Consider the following 20400-nt stretch of genomic DNA (forward strand, 5'->3'; position numbering starts at 1 on the left):
GTCTCGATCTCTTGACCTCGTGATCCACCCGCCTCGGCCTCCCAAAGTGCTGGGATTACAGGCGTGAGCCACCGTGCCTGGCCAAATACATGACGTTGAGTCATGAGAACAGATATTAAGAACGCAGTCAGGTCCTGGCGGCATTACGGATAGCAGAAACCAGAAGCAACCTAAGTGCCCAGTAATAGGGGCTTGGTCAGGGGGCATTAAAAGACTGCTTTGTCACAGTAGTGTTTGTGTGACACTATGTGAAGTGACAATGGCTAGTGGCCTCATAGTATCAAGTCCCTTGCCGGGGCCCATAATCCCCTCCAGCTCCAGCTTCGAAGCCTGATGGCCTCTCTGAGTGAAAAAAAGGACGGGAGGAGAACGAGGTGCTGACCTGAGCTGTAGAGCTGTAGGGTCACATTAGGAGACTTCTCTGTCTGGTTCCTGGCCCAGGATTCCACCCAGAGTGTAACGGTGCAGAGCACAGGCACCCTGGCCTGGTCGGAGAACCGTAGCCAGGTGGCTGAGCCTGCGGCAAAGTAGCAACAGCGCCCGGAGCTAAGGCTGCAGCAGTAAAGAGGGTGTTAGTACCGAGTCTGGGGTCCTAGTGGACCCCACAGCCGACTTTTTTTTTAATTTTTTTTTTATCACATCCCAGCATCTTTTTTAAAAATTTTTTTTGTTTGTTTTTTTGTTTTTTGTTTTGGAGATGGAGTCTCTTTCTGCCACTCAGGCTGGAGTGCAGTGGCCCGATCTCGGCTCACTGCAACCTCCACCTCCCGGGTTCAAGCAATTTTCCCATCTCAGCCTCCCTAGTAGCTGGGATTACAGGCTTACAACATCACATCTGGCTAAGTTTTGTATTTTTAGTAGAGACAGGGTCTCACCATGTTGGCCAGGCTGGTCTCTAATTCCTGGCCTCAAGTGATCCGCCCGCCTCGGCCTCCCAAAGTGCTGGGATTCCAGGCGTGAGCCACCGCGCCCAGCATCCTTTTCTGCCCCTCATCTTTTTCTGCCCCCTGTACACCTCCTCCCCCAGCCTAGGGTTCCTTGGAGATCAGTCTGGGACTGAAGGAGTTTGAGGGACCCCAGTATCTACCAGCACGGACTGCGCCATGAGAGAAGAAATAAATGAAACGGCTGGGCGCGGTGGCTCACGCCTGGAATCCCAGCCCTTTGGGAGGGATCATTTGAGGCCAGGAGTTAGAGACCAGCCTGGCCAACATGGCGAGACGCTATTTCTACTAAAAATACAAAAATTAGCCAGCGCAGTGGCGTGAGCCTGTATATCCAGCTACTCAGGAGGCTGAGGCAGGAGAATCACTTGAACCCAGAAGGCACAGGTTGCCGTGAGCTGAGATCGCACCACTGCACTCTAGCCTGGACAACAGCACAAGACTCCGTCTCAAAAAAAGAAAAAAATGAATGGATGGATGAATGGATGGATGGGTGGATGGATAGATGGACGGATGGGTGGATGGGTGATGGGTGGATGGATGGATGGATGGATAGGTGGATGGGTGATGGGTGGGTAGGTGGATGGATTGACGGGTGGATGGGTGATGGGTGGGTGGATGGATGGATGGATGGGTGGGTGATGGGTGGATGGATGGATGGATGGCTCGCTGGATGGATGGATAGGTGGATGGGTGATGGGTGGGTAGGTGGATGGATGGATGGGTGGATGGGTGATGGGTGGGTGGATGGATGGATGGATGGGTGGGTGGATGGATGGATGGATGAATGATGGATGGATGGATGAATGATGGATGGATGGATGGATGGGTGATGGGTGGATGGATGGATGGATGGCTCACTGGATGGATGGATAGGTGGATGGGTGATGGGTGGGTAGGTGGATGGATGGGTGGGTGGATGGATGGATGGATGAATGATGGATGGATGGATGGATGGGTGATGGATGGATGGATAGATGGGTGGGAGGGTGGATGGGTGATGGGTGGATGGATGGATGGATGGCTCGCTGGATGGATGGGTAGGTGGATGGGTGATGGGTGGATGTATGGATGGATGGATGGATGAATGGATGAATGAATGGACAAGTGAAAGGGTGGAGAAGAAAGGAGGACTTGAAAGGCCCTCATGGACACCCACCTGGGATGCCTACCCTCACTGAGCACCCCCCTCAACAATCCTCGAACCCTCTCTTCTTAGATGAGAGATGGAAGTCCGGGAAGGAGGGATGAGCCAGCCAAGATCACGAATCTGAAAGCAGGGGCACCAGAGCGGGCTGGAGCAAGAGTCGGGTGGTGGCTGAGGGTTTGGGAATGGAAGAGGGGTCCTCACCAGCACCTCAGGAAGTGGCTGACCCCAGCCGTGGGACCCTCATACTGCCAGGAGCACTCATAACCAGCGCTGGGTATCCGATAGCAGCTCAGGTTCCTGGGGCCGGAGGCTGAGCCTGGAAGAGATCCTGTCGGCTTCAGAACAGACCAGAGTCTGGAGGGGTCTTTGTTGCTAGGACAAATCTTGGTGATGCTTACATCTTTCAGCGTCACCTCGTCCTAAACACTCTCTGCGTCCTTCCCACCTCATCTCCTGCCATCTCTTCCCTCAACCTATTCCAAATCCTAGGCTGTGACCTTGGGAGGTCAGCTGAGCTCAGGGCTAGGTCCCTATGTCTAGAACTGTGTCTGCACGTAGTAGGTGCTCAGTAAATCACTATCAAACAAAATAATGAACAGTGTGTCTGGTCAGTGTCAGACCCTTTGCAGGGTGCATTATGAGCATAAAGTTCCAACAGTAAGGCCGGGCACGGTGGCTCGCGCCTGGAACCCCAGCACCTTGGGAGGCTGAGGTGGGCGGATCACTTGAGGTCAGGAGTTCGAGATCAGCCTGACCAACATGGTGAAACCCCGTCTCTACTAAAAATACAAACATTAACTGGACATGGTGGTGGGTGCCTGTAATCCCAGCTACTCGGGAGGCTGAGGCCGGAGAATGGCTTGAACCCAGAGAATGGCTTGAACCCAGGAGGCAGAGGTTGCCGTGAGCTGAGATCATACCACTGCACTCCAGCCTGGGCGGCAGAGCAAGACTCTGCCTCAAAAATAAATAAATAAAATAAATGTTCCAATAATTTATCGGGTTATGCTTATAACAGGTACTTTTCCCAATGTACTGACCAGTCCGAACAGACACAGACACCAGCCCTGAGACCATGCTAGGGAAGGGATGAGGTTCAGAGAGGCTGCTGGCTGCCCCAGGACACCCTGAACCTGGTGAGAATGGGCCAGCAGGGGGTGGGGTGGGGGCTCCCAACACCATAGTCGAGGCTGGGTCTGTGGCTGGGTGGAGAAGGCCGAGGGAGGGGCTGCTGTGGATGGGGTCAGGCAGAGCCCTGCATAATCCTCAGCGAACCACAAGGAGCTGCCCCGAACCTGCGTCTGCATCGGGATACGGCGGGTCTTGAAAACAGCACTCGCTGGTTCTGCAGGCAGCTGCAAAGGCAGTGAAGACATAATGACATCCCTGGCCTTGCACTGTGTGGGGGGAAGGCTCGACCTGGGGGTCTACACCCAAGTAATCATCAGCCCTCTCCCCCACCGACCTTCCCACCTGTGCACCCACCACCACCACCCGTCCATCCATGTATTTATTCATCCATCCGCCATCTACCCATCCATCCATCCAACCATCCATAAATTCACCCATTCACCCATCCATCCATCCATGCATCCATGTATTCATCCACCCCACCATCCACCCATCCACCCATCTACACATCCATTCATGTATTCATTAATCCATCCATCTGCTCATCATCCCACGTATTCCTCCATCCATCCATGAATTCATCCACCCATCCACCCATCTACCCATCCATCCATCCATCCATCCACCCATCTACCCATCCATCTATTCAACCATCCATGTATCCATTCATCCATCCACGCATCTATCTGTCCATCCATCCATCCCACCATTCACCCATTTATCCATCCATCCATGTATTCATTAATCTATCCATCCATCCATGAAGTCATCCATCTATCCCTGTATTCATTAATCCACCCATCCATCTATGTGTTCATCCATGAATTCATCCATCCATCCATGCATTCATTCATCTATCATCCATTCACCCACCCATATACTCACCAGTCTCTCCATCCACACATCCATGTATTCATTCATCCACTCATCCATAGACGCGCCCACCCATCCATTTATCTACCTGCCGATATATCCATCCAGCCACACATTCATCCATCCATCCATTCGTCCATCCATTCATCTGCCTGTGTATTTATTCATTCCTCCATCCATTCATTTATTCACCCATCCACCTGTCTATCCATTCATCCACCACCCACTAGTCCTCAGAGGTTGAGATGCATATTTGGGAGACACTGTCAGGAGGTCCCTCCAGCAAGAAAAAACAGTGGATCCACAGTCTGGAGGGCAGGGAGAAGTAGGGTGTGCCTGGATTGGCGTCAGTGTCTGAAGCCGGCATGGGGAGAGACAGTCGAGGCTGCATGGCAGGGAGGGGCCTGCCAGGGCTGGCGCAGGCAAGTACACTGGCCCAACAGCAGTCACGGCAATCATCAATAACCTTTCCCCAGGAGGCAGCGACCTCCCTCAGCCACCGCGTGCCCTTTGGGAGTGCCACTGTGTGCCAGGTGTGGAACTGGGTGACAGGGGGAGGGAGACGCCACTATGGATGGGGTCAGGAAGAGCATGACACCCCCATCGCCACAAGAAGGACCTGCCCTGAGACCCGCAGGCAGATCAGAAGCCTTGAGGGAGAAGGCAACACCCCAGGAAACAGCCCTAGGGGTCCAACCTTGGGGGAGGAAGGGCGCTTAACACACAGGGCTCTCCATCCTTCCATCACTCTCTGTGATGAAACAGAACCCCCCCCGACCCACCCCTGACAGCCTAAAGCCCATCTTCCTTCCCTCCCCCTGAACTGACAACTCACTGTCACATCGCCAAGCCACCTCGTGGGGTGCCCCCAGCCCCCTCCCCGCTGCTGGTCTCCAGCCATGCCTGGCCCTTGAAGACGCTGGGGCCTTGAGGTGTGGCCAGCCCTGCTGTGGGCACTCTACAGGCTCTCAGTGCATCTCCAGAGCCAGTGAAACAGTCAGCACCCCACTAATCCCCAATGTACAGAGAAGGAAAGTTTATATAATATCATTATTGTTGTTGAGATGGAGCCTTGCTCTGCCACGCAGGCTGGAGTGCAGTGGCGCGATCTCGGCTCACTGCAACCTCTGCCTCCTGGGCTCAGGCGATTCTCCCGCTTCAGGGAATAACTAGCTCAATAACTAGCAGAGAGTAACTAGCTCAAATTCTTTCTTTTTCTTTCTTTCTTTCCTTCTTTCTTTCTCTCTCTCTTTCTTTCTTTCTTCTTTTTCTTTCTTTTTTTTTTGGGGGGACGGAGTTTCGCTCTTGTTACCCAGGCTGGAGTGCAATGGCGCGATCTCGGCTCACCGCAACCTCCGCCTCCTGGGTTCAGGCAATTCTCCTGCCTCAGCCTCCTGAGTAGCTGGGATTACAGGCACGCACCACCATGCCCAGCTAATTTTTTGTATTTTTAGTAGAGACGGGGTTTCACCATGTTGACCAGGATGGTCTCGATCTCTTGACCTCGTGATCCACCTGCCTTGGCCTCCCAAAGTACTGGGATTACAGGCGTGAGCCACCACGCCCAGCCAATTTTTGCATTTTTAATAGACACAGGGTTTCACTATGTTGGCCAGGCTGGCCTTCAACTCCTGACCTGGAGTGATCCACCTGTCTTGGCCTCTCATAGTGCTGGATTTACAGGAGTGAGCCACTGCACTGGGCCTGAGATGATTTAAAGTATCTGGCAAGGCCAGGTGCGGTGGCTCACACCTGTAATCTCAGCACTTTGTGAGGCTGAGATGGGTGGATCATTTGACCCCAGGAGTTCGAGACTAGCCTGGGCAACACAGTGAGACCCTGTCTCCGCAAAAAGTACATGCCAAAAAAAAATTAAACAGGCATGGTGGTGTGCACCTGCAGTCCCAGCTACTCAAGGGGCTAACGCAGGAGGATCGATTGAGCCCAGGTGGTCAAGGCTGTGGTGAGCTATGATCAGACCACTGGACTCCAGCCTGGTGAAAGAGTGAGACCCTGTCTCAATAAATAAATAAAGTATACAGAAGGGTGTATGTAGGTTATATGCAAATACTTTACCATCAGGAACTTGAACATCCTTGGATTTTAGTATCTGCAGAGGGTCCTAGAACCATTGCCCCATAGATACGGGGAGAGCTGACTGCATACACTATATTATGTATGTCTATCTCTTCTAAACTACATATATAAGATACTAGCCTATGTATACCTACTAGATACATACTTGCTTTTTATTCCTTCCTTGGTTTCTTTTCTCATTTAACTGGGAGAGGTGGAAAAGATTTAGTGAATTTCACAGAACAGAAAATCAAGGCCTAGTGAATTTCACAGAGGAATCAAGACCTCGTGAATTTCACAGAAGAGAAAATCAAGACCAGAGGAAAGATATCCAAGTTTGATCCCAGAAGCCATGGCTGCCCATCTCCCATGTGACAGCAGGAAAGACTGAGGCACAGAGAGATGAAACCAACCCACAGAGCAGGCCCACAGCTCCCCACACACACATGCGCCTCCCCCCAGCAAGAGGAGCCGCCATGCCAGGGTGGGGGGACTCACCGCCCTGCTTGGACAGCAGGAGGAGGAGGGGGAGGAGGGGGACCCCCCAGGTCCCCAGCGGCCCCATCGGATCCACGTGGAGCCCCGAAGCTGCAGGGGAGCCTCTCTGCCACCAGCGAGGTTCAGCCGCCCGGTCCCCACTCCGGAACACATTTGAAGCTGAGCAAGGGAAAAAGAAAGAAAGAAAAAAGAATAAAAGTGTCACAGCCCATCCCTAGGGCGAGTCAAAGTGAAAGAGAAACCCAGGAAGTCAGCTTCGTGGTGGCGGTGATGGTAGCGGCCACAAACTCCTTTGGGGCAAGTCGGGGTTCTAGGAGTTCTGTCCTGCTCACCCCAGATCTGACCAGAATGCCCAGGTGCCAGCCTCATGGGCTACCTGTGGTTCCATGCGCCTGGCCAGGTCCCTGGCGCTCTCTAGCCAAATTCTTTTTTTTTTTTTTTTTTTTAAATAAAGATGGGGTTTCACCATGATGGCCAGGCTGGTCTTGAACTCCTGACCTCAAGAAATCCTCTTGCCTCAGCCTCCCAAAGTGCTGGGGTTACAGGTGTAAGCTACCATGCATGGCTGCCAAATTCTTTTTTTTCTTCTTTTGAGACACGGTCTTGATCTGTGGCCCAGGCTGGAGTGCAGTGGCGTAATCACAGCTCACTGCAACATCAGCCTCCCTTGGTTCAGGCCATTCTCCTACCTCAGCCTCCCCAGGAACCAGGACTACAGGCATGCACCACCATGCCTAGCTAATTTTTACATTTTTTGTAGAGACAGGGTTTTGCCATGTTGCCCAGGCTGGTCTTGAACTCCTGGCTTCATATGATCTGTCCACCTTGGGATCACAGGCGTGAGCCACCTCACCTGGTCATCTGGCCAGCTTCTGAGACTGAGACTCAAGAGCTGAAGGACAGCAGTGTTCTTGGATGGCTTGAGTTCATCCTTCCAACAAATTCTACAAAGAACCTGCAGCGTGCTGGCCCCCCAAAATGCCCACCTCCCCATATCCCAAGCTCCAGCCTGGTGCACCTGGATCCTCATATCTTTTTTCCTTCAGATGCAACTTTAGGCCTGGCGCGGTGGCTCACACCTCTAATCCCAGCACTTTGGGAGGCTGAGGCGGGTGGATCACTTGAGGTCAGGAGTTCGAGACTAGTCTGACCAACATGGTGAAACGCTGTCTCTACTAAAAATACAAAAATTAGTCGGGCATGGTGGCATATGCCTGTAATCCCAGCTACTTAAACCTGGGAGGCGGAGGTTGCAGTGAGCCAAGATCATGCCATTACACTCCAGCCTGGGCAACAACAGCAAAACTCTGTCTCAAAAAAAAAAAAAAAAAAAGATGCAACTTTAGGGCTGGATTCAGTGGCTCACACCTCTAATCCCAGCACTTTGAGAAGTCGAGGTGGGAGGATCACTTGAGCCCAGGAGTTGAGGCTAGCCTGAGCAACATGGCAAGACCCCATCTCTAGAAAAAATAAAAAGGCCAGGCGCAGTGGTCATGCCTGTCATCCCAGCACTTTGGGAAGCCGAGGCAGGTGGATCACCTGAGGTCAGGAGTTCAAAACCAGCCTGGTCAACATGGTGAAACCTTGTCTCTACTAAAAGTACAAAAATTAGCTATGGGTATGGTGACACGCGCCTGTAATCCCAGCTACTCAAGGGGCTGAAGCAGGAGAATCGCCTGAACCTGGGAGGCGGAGGTTGCCGTGAGCCGAGAATGCACCACTGCGCTCCAGCCTGGGCGACAGAGCAAGACTCCATCTCGAAATAAATAAATAGCTGGCCATGGTGTTGTGCATCCGTAGTCTTAGCTACTCAGGAGGCTGAGGATGGAGAATAGCTTGATCCCAGGGGGTTTGAGGCTGCAGTGAATCGTGATCGTGCCACTGACTCCAGCCTGGATGACAGAGCAAGACTCTGTCTCTTAAAAGAAAAAAAAAAATTAAGACATGCAACTTCTTTTTTCCCCATGTTTCATTTCTTAGCCTCTGAGTATTTCATTTTTTGCCCTTCCCTCCCCACTGTCGGCAAAGCCTCTAAATGTCAGTGGAGAAGATCTGATGCAAGCTACCGCGTGGATGAACCCTAATAAACATTGTGCTGGTCGGGCGCCGTGGCTCACACCTGTAATTCCAGCACATTGGGAGGCCAAGGTGGGCTGATCACCTGAGGTCAGGAGTTTGAGACCACCCTGGCCAACATGGTGAAATCCCATCTCTACTAAAAGTACAAAAATTAGCCAGGCGTGGTGACATGTGCCTATAATCCCAGCACCCAGGAGGCTGAGGCAGGGAAAATTCCTTGGACCCGGGAGGCAGAGGTTGCAGTGAACAGAGATCTTGCCACTGCACTCCAGCCTGGGTGACCGAGTGAGACTCCATCTCAAAAAACAAAAACAAAAAAAACCCATCATGCTGGGTGGATGAAGATGGACAGGAAAGGCACATATTGTACGACTCCACTTATATAAAATACCCAAAATAGGAAAATGTACAGAGGCAGACAGCAGATGAGTGGTTGTCAGGGGCTGGGGGGGAGGCGGGAGTGAGAAGTGACTGCTGATGTATGCGGGGTTTCCTTTTGGGGTGATGCAAATGTTCTGGAACCAGGGAGAGGCGCTGGCTGCACAACACTGTGAATGTGCTAAATGTCACTGAATCGTCTGCTTTAAAATGATGAATTTCCGGCCGGGCACAGTGGCTCACTCCTGTAATCCCAGCACTTTGGGAGGCCGAGCCAGGCGGATCATCTGAGGTCAGGAGTTCGAGACCAGCCTGGCCAACATGGAGAAACCCCGTCTTTACTAAAAAAACAAAAATCAGCCAGGCGTGGTGGCAGGCACCTGTAATCCCAGCCACTGGGGAGGGTGAGGCAGGAGAATCGCTTGAACCCGGGAGGCAGAGGTTGCAATGAGCCGAGATCGCACCGCTGCACTCCAGCCTGGGCAAGAGAGGGAGACCCTGTCAAAAAAAAAAAAAAAAAAAGATGATGAATTTTAGGTTATGCGAGGCGCATCAACTACAGAAAAAAGAAATATTCTCAGAGTCCTGGGCACTGAGGAGGGATACGGGGAGGGTCTCTCCTGGGGGTGAGCATCTGGGGAAACTGAGGCCCGAGCGGGCAGGGTCACGCCATGCATTTCAACCTCCTGGGAAGAGGCCTCTCCTCCAAGAAGCCTGGCCCCAATGAGCAGCTGGGCTGGGCAGGGTCAGGCGCCTGGCAGGCTATGAGGTCAGTGAGTTGGGGACAAAGACTCAGTGTCCTGGGCCTGGCACAGTGGGGACGGGGACCCTGTGACCCCATACAGAACAGCCTTCTCTGGCCCCAGGGCCCAGGCCAGGGTCAGCTGGGAGATGGATGTGTGAGGACTGGGGGAGGGGCAGAGACAGAGAGAGGGACAGAGATACAGAGACACGTAAAGATGGAGGAGGCCAGGCAGGCGGGCTCACGCCTGTAATTCAGCACTTTGGGAGGCCGAGGCAGGAGGATCGCTCTAGGCTAGGAGTTCAAAAGCAGCCTGGGCAACATGGTGAGACCCCCATCTCTACAAAACATAAAAAATTTGCGCCAGGTGCGGTGGCTCACGCCTGTAATCCCAGCACTTTGGGAGGCCGAGGCGGGCGGATCATGAAGTCAGGAGTTCAAGACCAGCCTGGCCAACATGGGGAAACCCCGTCTCTACTAAAAATACAAAAATTAGCTGGGTGTGGTAGCGCACGCCTGTAATCCCAGCTACTCAGGAGGCTGAGGCAGGAGAATCGCTTGAACTCAGAAGGTGGAGGTTGCAGTGAGCCCAGATCTGGTCACTGCTCTCCAGCCTGGGCAACAGAGCAAGACTCGGTCTCCAAAAAAAAAAAAAAAATTGCTGGGCATGGTGGCAGACACCTGGAGTCCCAGCTACTTGGGAGGCCAAGGCGGAAGGATGGCTTAAGCCAGGGAGGTCGAGACTGCAGTGAGCTTTATGCGAGACTGCAGTGAGCTTTATGCACCACTGCACTCCAGCCTGGGCCACAGAGCAAGACCCTGTCTCAGAAAATAAAAGAGCTGGAGGAAACAGGGAGAGATTAGAGGAAAGTTGTGGCCCCCTGCTGACCATCCTGAGACCCCCTGACTCCACCAATTCCCGGAGAGCCCCTCACCTGCCCCATTTCACAGATGGGAAAACTGAGCCCAGGGACACTCAAACCACCTGAGGCCCCAGCTGGAGGTGAAGAGATGGATTCAAACCGCCTCTCATGGAGCAGAGTTTGGCCCCTCCCAGAGTGGAGACCGTGCGTCAGGGCTTCCCCCGCCCCCATCAAAGTCGGCCCCCGGAGGCCTCATCTTCCCCATCTACAAAATGGGCTGCTGTGAGTATGAAGGAGGGCTTGGCTCACAGTGAGAGCTGCCTACCCTCTGGCTGGTGTGATTAGTCATTGTCGTTTTTCCACAGTGGCCTCTGTCTGGCAGCTGCTGGAAAACCTTGGTGGGGAGGGAGATACAGGGCCCAGGAGGTGAAAAGCTGGACACAGATGCCCCTAGCCCCTTGGGATCAGAGACAGATGGAGACTGGGTGCCCTGAAGTAAAGCAGGGAGGGCTGCCTGGAGGAGGGACACTTGAGCTAGAATTTATAGAATCAAAGGGCATCTCCGGCAGAGGCCACAGCAGACGCAAAAGTCCAGAGAAGGTGCTTTGGCAACCACCAAGATGGACACAGTGGGTCTGGGGTTCTGTGGGGCAATGGGCTGTGGGGCAATGGGCTGTGGGGCAATGGGCTGGGCCCTGGATGGGCTTTCTCCGAGGGCAGTAGGGAGCCATAGCAGGTGTGTGAGCTGGAGGGGTACCCCAGACAAAGGTGAGGTGGTATTTCTCCCCTTATCAAAGTTACAACCTGATGCTCCCTCTGAAGTTTGCCACGTCCCACCTTCCCCTTGCCACATCTTAGCACGCCCACCTCCTTCCCTTCCTCTCCAGGCTTACCAGGAGGCCCTGTGGTTCCCTGACAGCCCCGCCCAGCTGCCCCAGAAGCGCATCTGAGATAAGCTCCCAGGGCTGCCCCACTTTCAGATGCCCCACAGACTGAGGGGAGGGCAAAGCAGGAAGGATCAAGTCACAGGGGCCCCCAGAAAACATGATGGGAGGAACCACAGCACTTCCTCACCTCCTCAGCTTCCGCCTTCTCAGGGAGAGAGATCTTCAGCCCAAGGAGGGCTGAGCTCCACGTGGCCAAGAGACCCTAACGCCACGGAGGATCATCTACAGAGGGTGTTGAAGGACGCATAGGAGTTAGCCAGGAGAAAATCCATTTGTTCCTTTAACAAACTCAGTTATAGGCATCATCCATCAATGGGAACAATTTTCATCATTCAACCAGGACTTTCTAAGGCCTCTTGGGGATCATTTGAAGATGTTTAATTTTTTTTTTTTTTTTTTTTTTTTTTTTTTTTTTTTTTTTTTTTTTTTTTTTTTTTTTTTTTTTTTTTTTTTTTTTTTTTTTTTTTTTTTTTTTTTTTTTTTTGGAGACAGGGTCTCACTCTGTTACTCAGGCTGGAGTGCAGTGACATAATATAGCTCACTCCAGCCTCAACCTCCCAGGTTCGAGCTGTCCTCCCACCTCAGCCTCTGATATAGCTGAGACACAGGCTTGTGCCACCATGCCCTGCTTTTTTTTTTTTTCACTTTTGAGACAGAGTCTTGCTCTGTCACCCAGGCTGGAGTGCAGCGGTGTGATTTCAGCTCACTATAACCTCCACCTCCTGGGCTCAAACGATTCTCCTGCCTCAGCCTCCTGAGTAGCTGGGATTACAGGCATGCATCACCACGACCAGCTAATTTTTATATTTGTAGTAGAGATGGGGTTTCACCATGTTGGCCAGGCTGGTCTCAAACTCCTAATCTCAGCAATCTGCCTGCCTTGGCCTCCCAAAGTGTTGGGATTACCGGCATGAGCCACTACGCCTGGCCATCCAGCTAGTTTTTTCTTTTTTAATTTTTGGTAGAAATGTGATCTCACAGCCGGGCACGGTAGCTCACGCCTGTAATTCCAGCACTTTAGGAGGACAAGGTGGGTGGGTCACCTGAGGTCAGCAGTTCGAGACCAGCCTGGCCAGCATGATGAAACCCCATCTCCACTAAAAATACAAAAATTAGCCGAGTGTGGTGGCTCATGCCTGTAATCCCAGGTACTCAGGAGGCTGAGGTGGGAGAATCGCTTGAACCCCACAGGTGGAGGTTGCAGTGAGCTGAGATTGCACCATTGCCCTCCAGCCTGGGTGACAAGAGCAAAACTCCACCCCCAAAAGAAAAGAAAAGAAAAAAATGTTTTCTCACTCTGTTTGAGTGAGACCTAGTTTGAGACCTAGGCTGGTCTCAAACTCCTGGTCTCAAGTGATCCTGCGACCTCAGCCTCCCAAACTGCTGGGATTACAGTCATGAGCCACCACTCCCGGCCAGATGAGAGGCTGTTTTAAAGAAGGCACAAAAGGTTACCAAGAAAAAAATTCATTCAACCACCACACTTCCCGATGTCCCTTATAGACATGGGAGGAGGGTTTTGATGGGTGTGTAGAAGCTCACAAGAATAAAATGTATTTGTTCATTCAATACAAGGTTCTTTGATGCTTCTCAAAGAGAATTTGAAGTGGATCTTGAAGACTGTATAGGTGTTGACCCTAGAAAAACTGCATTAATTCAATCACTCATTCATTCATTCAGTCATTCAGTCAATCAATAAGGACTCCTTCTTGCCCATGGAGGGATCATTTGGGAGGGATCATTTGTAATAGTTCCCCAGATGGAGCAGGGGCATCTGAGATCTCTCTGGTGGCTCTCTGTCCAGCAGGTTCTCCTATGCACAACCCAACCCTGGTTCAGGGAACCTCTCTTTCGCCAGGATTTCATTCAAAGTCCCAGGGAGGGCTGTAATAGGCTGAGCTTGGGTCACATGTCCACCTTGAACCAATCACAGGATGAGGTGGATTAAAGACTCTGGGTCTCGTGTCCACCCCAGGCTGAACTGAAGGCGTACTTTGAGGCAGAGCTGCCCAGAGTCAGAACAGTTGGGCATTGCAGGACATGAGCTTCTTATTACTTGGGGTGAGCAAGCTACAGCCTGAAGTTCACTTACTGTAGGATTGCCAGATAAAACACAGGACTTCCCCACCCACTTGGCTTCTGCCTTCTCAGAGACCTTCATCCCGAGGAGAGGGGAGCTTCCCTCCATGCAGCCAAGAGACCCTGATGCCCCTGAAGGGTCATCTAAAGAGGGTGTTGAAGGATGCATAGGAGTGTGCCAGGAGAAAAATCTATTCATTCATTTAACAAACTCATAGTCATCATTCATTAAATAACATTTTAATTAAATTCCCAGTTAAATTGGAATTTCAGACAACCAACACATTGGTTTGTGTTTTGTTTTGTTTCGTTTGAGACAGAGTCTTGTTCTGTCACCCAGGCTGAAGTGCAGTGGCACAATCTCAGCTCACTGCAACCTCCATCTCCTAGGTTCAAGTGATTCTCCTGCTTCAGCCTCCTGAGTAGCTGGGATTACAGGTGTGAACCACCACGCCTGGCTAATTTTTGTAGTTTTAGGAGAGACGGGGTTTCACCATGTTGCCCGGGCTGGTCTCAAACTCCTGACCTCAGAGGATCCACCCTCCTCAGCCTCCCAAAGTGCTGGGATTACAGACATGAGCCACCACACCCAGCCAACACATTGTTTTTCAATATAACTATGTTCCCAAGCACTGCAGAGGGCATACTTACACTGAAAAAATATTCACTGTGTATGGAAATTTAAATTTAACTGGGTGTTTGCTCTGGAAAACAGCCTGGTTGTTTCTTACAAATTTAAAACATAGAGTTGCCGGGCGTGGTGGCTCACGCCTGTAATCCCACCACTTTGGGAGACTGAGGTAGATGGATCACTTGAAGGTCACGAGTTCGAGACCAACCTGGCCAACATGGTGAAACCCTGTCTCCACTAAAAATACAAAAATCAGCTGGGAGCAGTGGCGGGCGCCTGTAATCCCAGCTACTCAGGAGGCTGTATGAGAAAAGCGAGTTTTCCCTGGCATCCTGTATTTTTATTTGCTCAATCTGGCCATCATAACTTGGTGCCATTCTGCAGTACCTCATGGACAGTCAGGCCCAGTGACCCTTCCTAGGTTCCCCTCAAGCCTGAAAACATACTCCAGGGTCCAAACTGAACAGTGGGACGGCCAAAGAGAACTGTGGCTGCAGAGAAAGCGCCAGTCCCAGGGAACGAAAAACTGCAGGTGCTGAGCCAGGCGCGGTGGTTCATGCCTGTAATCCCAGCACTTTGGGAGGCTGACGCAGGAGTGCCACTTGAGGCCAGGAGTTTGAGACCAGTGCGGGACATGGCAGTACTCCATCTCTACAAGAAAACACAAAAATTAGCCAGGCATGGTGGCATGCACCTGTGGTCCCATCTACTCCAGGACCTCTGGTATGGGGCCTGAAGTGGGAGGATCACTTGAGCCTGGGAGGTGGAGGCTACAGTGAGCTGAGCGCACCACTGCACTCCAGCCTGGGTGACAGAGTGAGACCCTGTCTCAAGAAAAAAAAATTTTTTTTTAATGTGGGTGCTGTTTTGGGACTTCGGGCTTTTCTCAGCCTCAGTTTCCCCTTCTGCAAAATGGAGTGGAACAATTATCTTCAAATATCTGTGAGAGTTGGTGCTTATGAGACACTTAGGGCAGAAAGGCAATCGTCCTCAACAAAGAAACTGACAACTGCAGTGGCTGTTTTTATAATAAAGTTTTATTGGCATCAGGGCCAAGATTAAAGGGAGACAAATGAGGCTGATGGTGCAAGGACAAAGGTCTGATCATGTCTTAAGAGTTTTAGTGTTTTGTTCCAGCACTTTGGGAGGCCAAGGTGAGCGGATTACCTGAGGTCAGGAGTTCAAGACCCTCCTGGCCCATATGGTGAGACCTCCATCTCTACAAAAAATACAAAAAAATATACAAAATATTAGCCTGGTGTGGTGGTGGGCACCTGTAGTCCCAGCTACTAGGGAGGCTGAGGCACAAGAATAGCTCAAACCGGGAGGCGGGGATTGCGTAGATCATACCACTGCACTGTAGCCTGGGTGACATAGCAAGACTCATCTCAAAAATTGAGAAAAAAAAAAAAAAAAAAAACTTTTGAGGCTGGGCGAGGTGGCTCATGCCTATGATCTGTAATCCCAGCACTTTCGGAGGCCGAGGTGGGCAGATTACTTAAGGTCGGGAGTTTGAGGCCAGCCTGGTCAGCATGGTGAAACCCCATCCCTACTGAAAATATAAAAATTATCCAGGCATGGTGGTGTGTCCCTGTAATCCCAGCTACTCGGGAGGCTGAGGCAGGAGAATCACTTGAACCCAGGAGGCGAAGGTCGCAGTGAGCTGAGATTATACCACTGCACTCCACCGTGGGCGACAAGAACGAAACTCTGTCTCAAAAAAAAAAAAAAAAGTTTTGGTGTTTTGGCCATACTTGGTGGCTCACACCTGTATTCCCAACACTTTGGAAGGCCTAGGAGGAAGGGTCATTTGAGGCCAGGAGTTCAAGGCCAGCCTGGGTAACATAGTGAGATCCCCCCATTTCTAAAAATAAAAAATAAACATTTTGATGTTTTGATCATAAATGTTTTCATTATTTCTGAGGTTTTTAAAATATTATTTCCCTTGATGGCTGAGTTTTTTGGGACCCCCTCAACTTTTGCACAGGAGTGAGATCCTCACTCCCCTCACCCTAGAACCAGTTCTGCTGTGTGTGCTGGGCACATTTGTTGTTGTTGTTGTTTTGTGTGTGTGGTTTTTTTGTTTGTTTGTTTTGAGACAGAGTCTCGCTCTGATGCTCAGGCTGCAGTGCAGCCCAGCGATCCCAGCTCACTGTAACCTCCGTCTTCCAGGTTCAAGCGATTATCCTGTCTCAGCCTCCTGAGTAGCTGGGATTACAAGTGTGCGCCACCACGCCCGGCTAAATTTTTTTTTTTTTTTTTTTTACGTAGAGACGGGGTTTCCACCTTGTTGGCCAGGCTGGTCTCGAACTCCTAACCTCAAGTGATCTGCCCACTTCGGCCTCCCAAAGTGCTGGGATTACAGGGGTGAGCCACTGCGCCCGGCCAGTGAGCTGGGCACACTGATTAACCTCTCTGAGCCTCAGTTTCTTCATCTGCAAAATGGGGCTGAACGATGCTCCCTTACTTCTGAGAGGATTCGTGCAAAATATTTACTTCGGCGCTCCGCAGGAGGGGCGGGGCCAGCTCGCCCAATGGGGGCGGGCCCTTGTGGTCTGGCTCCCCAGGAGGGGCGGGGCCAGGCCGCGTCAGCTGACCAGTCTGGCCAATGGCACCCGGCGGCGGGGCCTGGCAGGCCGGGGCGGGGCCGGGGGCGGGCCTGGCGGTGAGGACTCCCGGGCCATGGACGAGTCGAGCCTCCTGCGGCGCCGCGGGCTCCAGGTGAGGCCCCTGCGCGGGCGGGCGGGCGGCAGAGGGCGCGGCCAAGTGGACGCGCCCCGAAAGGTGCCGGGGGTGGGGCTGGGCCTTCGCTGGCTGTAGGGAAACTGAGGCAGAGGGCGGGGAACGCTCAGATCACTTCTCTTTGACCACCAGCTTCTCAAAGTGCTTTTCTCCTGGTGGGAAAGGGGGAAGGTGTCCCCCTTGGACACCTAGGGAAACTGAGGCTGCAAGAGATTGCGTGGGAGGAAGAGGCTGAGGGCTCTGCCCCTCCCCACCAGCTGTTCTAATCATAATGCTAGCAACAGCAGCCAGAGAGCTCACCATATGTTCATGGTTGTTTTAATCCTATTATTAGTGATGCATTAATATTAGTTCATATGTATTAATACTTCCTCGGGTCGTAGCTGTCCCACAGTACCCCCTCAGCTCACCCCTACGACAACCTGGGAGGTTGGGGCTGTCAGGCGCCCATTTGTCAGAATAAGGAAACTGAGGCTGTAGTCCCAGCAAGCCATTCTCCAGAGGTCGCCCAGCTGGGATTCCATCCTGCACTCTTAACCAGCTCTCCTGGGGCACAAGGTGCTGCCAACTAGCAGTGTGTCCTGGGGGGAGGGCGCCCTTGCTTCTCCGGGCCTCAGTTTTCCAACGGGCCATAGGGTCCTCTTTTTACCGAGTTAGTGTTTGGGGGAGGCTGTGTCACCAGGAGGTAGGGACACAGGCGTCGGGGACAGCAGAACCCTAAGTTTGAAGCCACACGGGGCTACAGGACCCCGGACAGCCACCCTTCGACTTCTCTGGGCTTCAGTTTCCCCATCATAAGAAATGAAAAATGGGAATGAAGATTTGGCCATTCCCCTCTGGGACTTAGTGACCAAGTTCTCAGGTAGGGAACCTGGGATTCAGCATTTCCCCAATGAACATTTATGGAGCGCCTGCTGTGTGCCCGGCTCTGGAGAGGCAGCAGAGTGTTCTGCAACCTCTGAAGCCGCCCTCCTAGAAACCCCAACCTGTTGGGAGCAGCGGTGACCCCACGGAGTGGTCAGCTGTGATAAGGGACTCAGAAGAAGAGAAGGAGGCGCCTGACCCAGGCGTTGCTGGGAACCCTGGGGTAGAGGAGGCAGCCAAGGGTGACGGGGCATTGCAGCGGGCGCGGTATTTAGGGAAATGAAAAAGGTTGACAGAAGCTGGAACCTAGGGAGGACTGTGCAGGTGCGATGGGGGTCGGGGACTGAGGTTAGCTCCGGGCGGGTTGAGGGAGTGAGGGGGATAGGGCAGGCGGGTCTCCAGCCTGGAGCCGCACGGGAGCCCATCACCTGCGGGACTGCAAACTCAGCAGGCGGTGGGAAGCCAAGTCGCAGGGTGGTCAGGAAAGGCAGGGGCTGAGCTGCAGATCAGAGACACCTCGTCTCTGGCGGGGGTGGGGCAGAACTGGAGGCGCTAAGGCCAGAGGCGAGAGTGGGGGACTTGGGCCGAGAGGAGGGGGCGGGGCAGGATTGGCGAGCAGCGTGGTGTTGGGGGGGGCAGCCCCGCCTCCAGCCCCAGTTAGATGCCAACCCGCCCGCGGCCTCTTAAAATAGAGAAACCGCCTCCGGGTAGGCGAATGGGGGTGCTGCTGACGTCAGGAAGTGGGGCCGGTTCCATCAGGGGGGTCAAACATTTCCTGATGATGAATTCTATGTTACAAAAAGGGAAACTGAGGTTCAGAGAAGCATAGCCACGGTCCGGGTCTCCCAGAGTGTAGGTGACAGAATCAGGCAGGATTTGAACCCAGACAGTTCCGGCTTCCTCTCCAGACCAACCGAGCGCAGGCGTCCATCCACGGAGGTGGAGGGGTGAGCACGGATTGCCCGAATGAATGAAGGCATTCTGGGCAGGGGCCACAGTGCAGGCAAAGGCCCAGAGGCATGTAGCCTTCCCTCCCTATTACATGGGGAGACTAGACTTGAACCTAGTTTTTAGCACTAGAGGCTGATGGCTGGGACTTACTGCTTCCAGGGCCTTCGGTGCTGATTTTGAAAAGGTTAGACTTTCCCCCTAGGGAAATAGGGAGCTATGGAAGGTGCTAGAGCAGGAGAGGACATGCCATATTGAGGGGCTGGAAAGACTCCTCTGGAGGGGTGGGATGGGGGGTTAGGTAGAAAAGGGCAGGAAGCCAGGAAGGAGTGTAGAATGAAAGTCTTAAGTGTACTAGGCATGGTGGCTCAGGTAGTCTCAGCAACTCAGGAGGTTGAGGCAGAAAAATATATATTTTTTTCTTTTTTTTTTTGAGAAGGAGTCTTGCTCTGGCACGCAGGCTGGAGTGCAGTGGTGCAATCTTGGCTCACTGCAACCTCCGCCTCCCGGGTTCAAGTAATTCTCCCTGCCTCAGCCTCCGAGGTATCTGGGATTACAGGCATGCGCCACCATGCCCGGCTAATTTTTGTATTTTTAGTACAGATGGGGTTTCACCACGTTGGCCAGGCTGGTCTCAAAGTCCTGACTTCAGGTGATCCCCCCGCCTCGGCCTCCCAAAGTGCTGGAATTACAGGTGTGAGCCACCGTGCCCAGCCAAGAAGGATCTCTTGAGTGCAGGAGTTTGAGGCTGCAGTGAGCCATGATCGTGAGACCCTATCTCAAAAATAAAAATAAACATCTCGTGGGAGAAAATTAAAATAATAATAAAATAACAGTAAGGTGGTAATAACCGTTCATATTAACAGGCTAAGCCCTCTCATGCGTTCAATTCTCCAACAGCCCGAGTACTCAGTGCTATTATTAGTCAGTTCCATTTTTCAGAGGAAGAAACTGAGGCCCAAAGAGGGCAGTACCCGCCAGGAAGTCAGAGAACTGGAATTCTAACCAATCTGGCACCTGAAGGAGTTTTCCTCGTCAGCCCCAGTTTTGGGTCTCCTTTGACTGGAAACTTGGTTAGTGGTCCAGGAGCACCCCAGCCAATCAGGGGGCAGCCTGCTGGTGAAAGCCAATCAGATTTCCTGGAGGCCAAAGGCCAAAGAGTCCATTCATAAACGGGGCTGACTAGTCAATCCAGACTGACAGCCCAGGGCGGCCTTTCCCGGGGTGACAACGTGAGGCTTGCCGGTGTCTGTGTGCAGGAGAGGTCTGAAAAAGGATCCGGCCTGGCCCGCGGGCCGCCAGTTTGTGACCGCCCTGGGTCCAGGGAGGAGATGGAGACCTTTCCAGTTAGGGTTAAACTCAGCCTCGTGCCTAGCGTGTGCAGGCACTGGGTAACGTGAGTGGTTATTAATCCTCCTATTATCTTTTTTCTTTTCTTTTTTTTTTTTTTTTTTT

General features: G+C 52.3%; 1 protein-coding gene across 1 annotated transcript in view; it reads right to left on the bottom strand.

Moving 5' to 3' along the window:
* The window catches only part of IL12RB1 (interleukin 12 receptor subunit beta 1), a 32021-nt gene extending 23015 nt beyond the window's left edge, over positions 1–9006 (bottom strand). The window contains exons 1-5 of the mRNA XM_017501406.2: positions 8973–9006; positions 6673–6835; positions 3390–3449; positions 2296–2410; positions 383–552 (exon numbers count right to left, since the gene is read on the bottom strand). Of these exons, the coding sequence (XP_017356895.1) occupies positions 383–552; positions 2296–2410; positions 3390–3449; positions 6673–6739 (412 nt within the window). The 5' untranslated portion in view covers positions 6740–6835; positions 8973–9006. The remainder of the gene's footprint in view (positions 1–382; positions 553–2295; positions 2411–3389; positions 3450–6672; positions 6836–8972) is intronic.
* Positions 9007–20400: the final 11394 nt, after the last annotated feature.

The sequence above is a fragment of the Cebus imitator genome, unplaced genomic scaffold (assembly GCF_001604975.1).
Source record: "Cebus imitator isolate Cc_AM_T3 unplaced genomic scaffold, Cebus_imitator-1.0 Scaffold280, whole genome shotgun sequence".
Lineage (NCBI taxonomy): Eukaryota > Metazoa > Chordata > Mammalia > Primates > Cebidae > Cebus > Cebus imitator.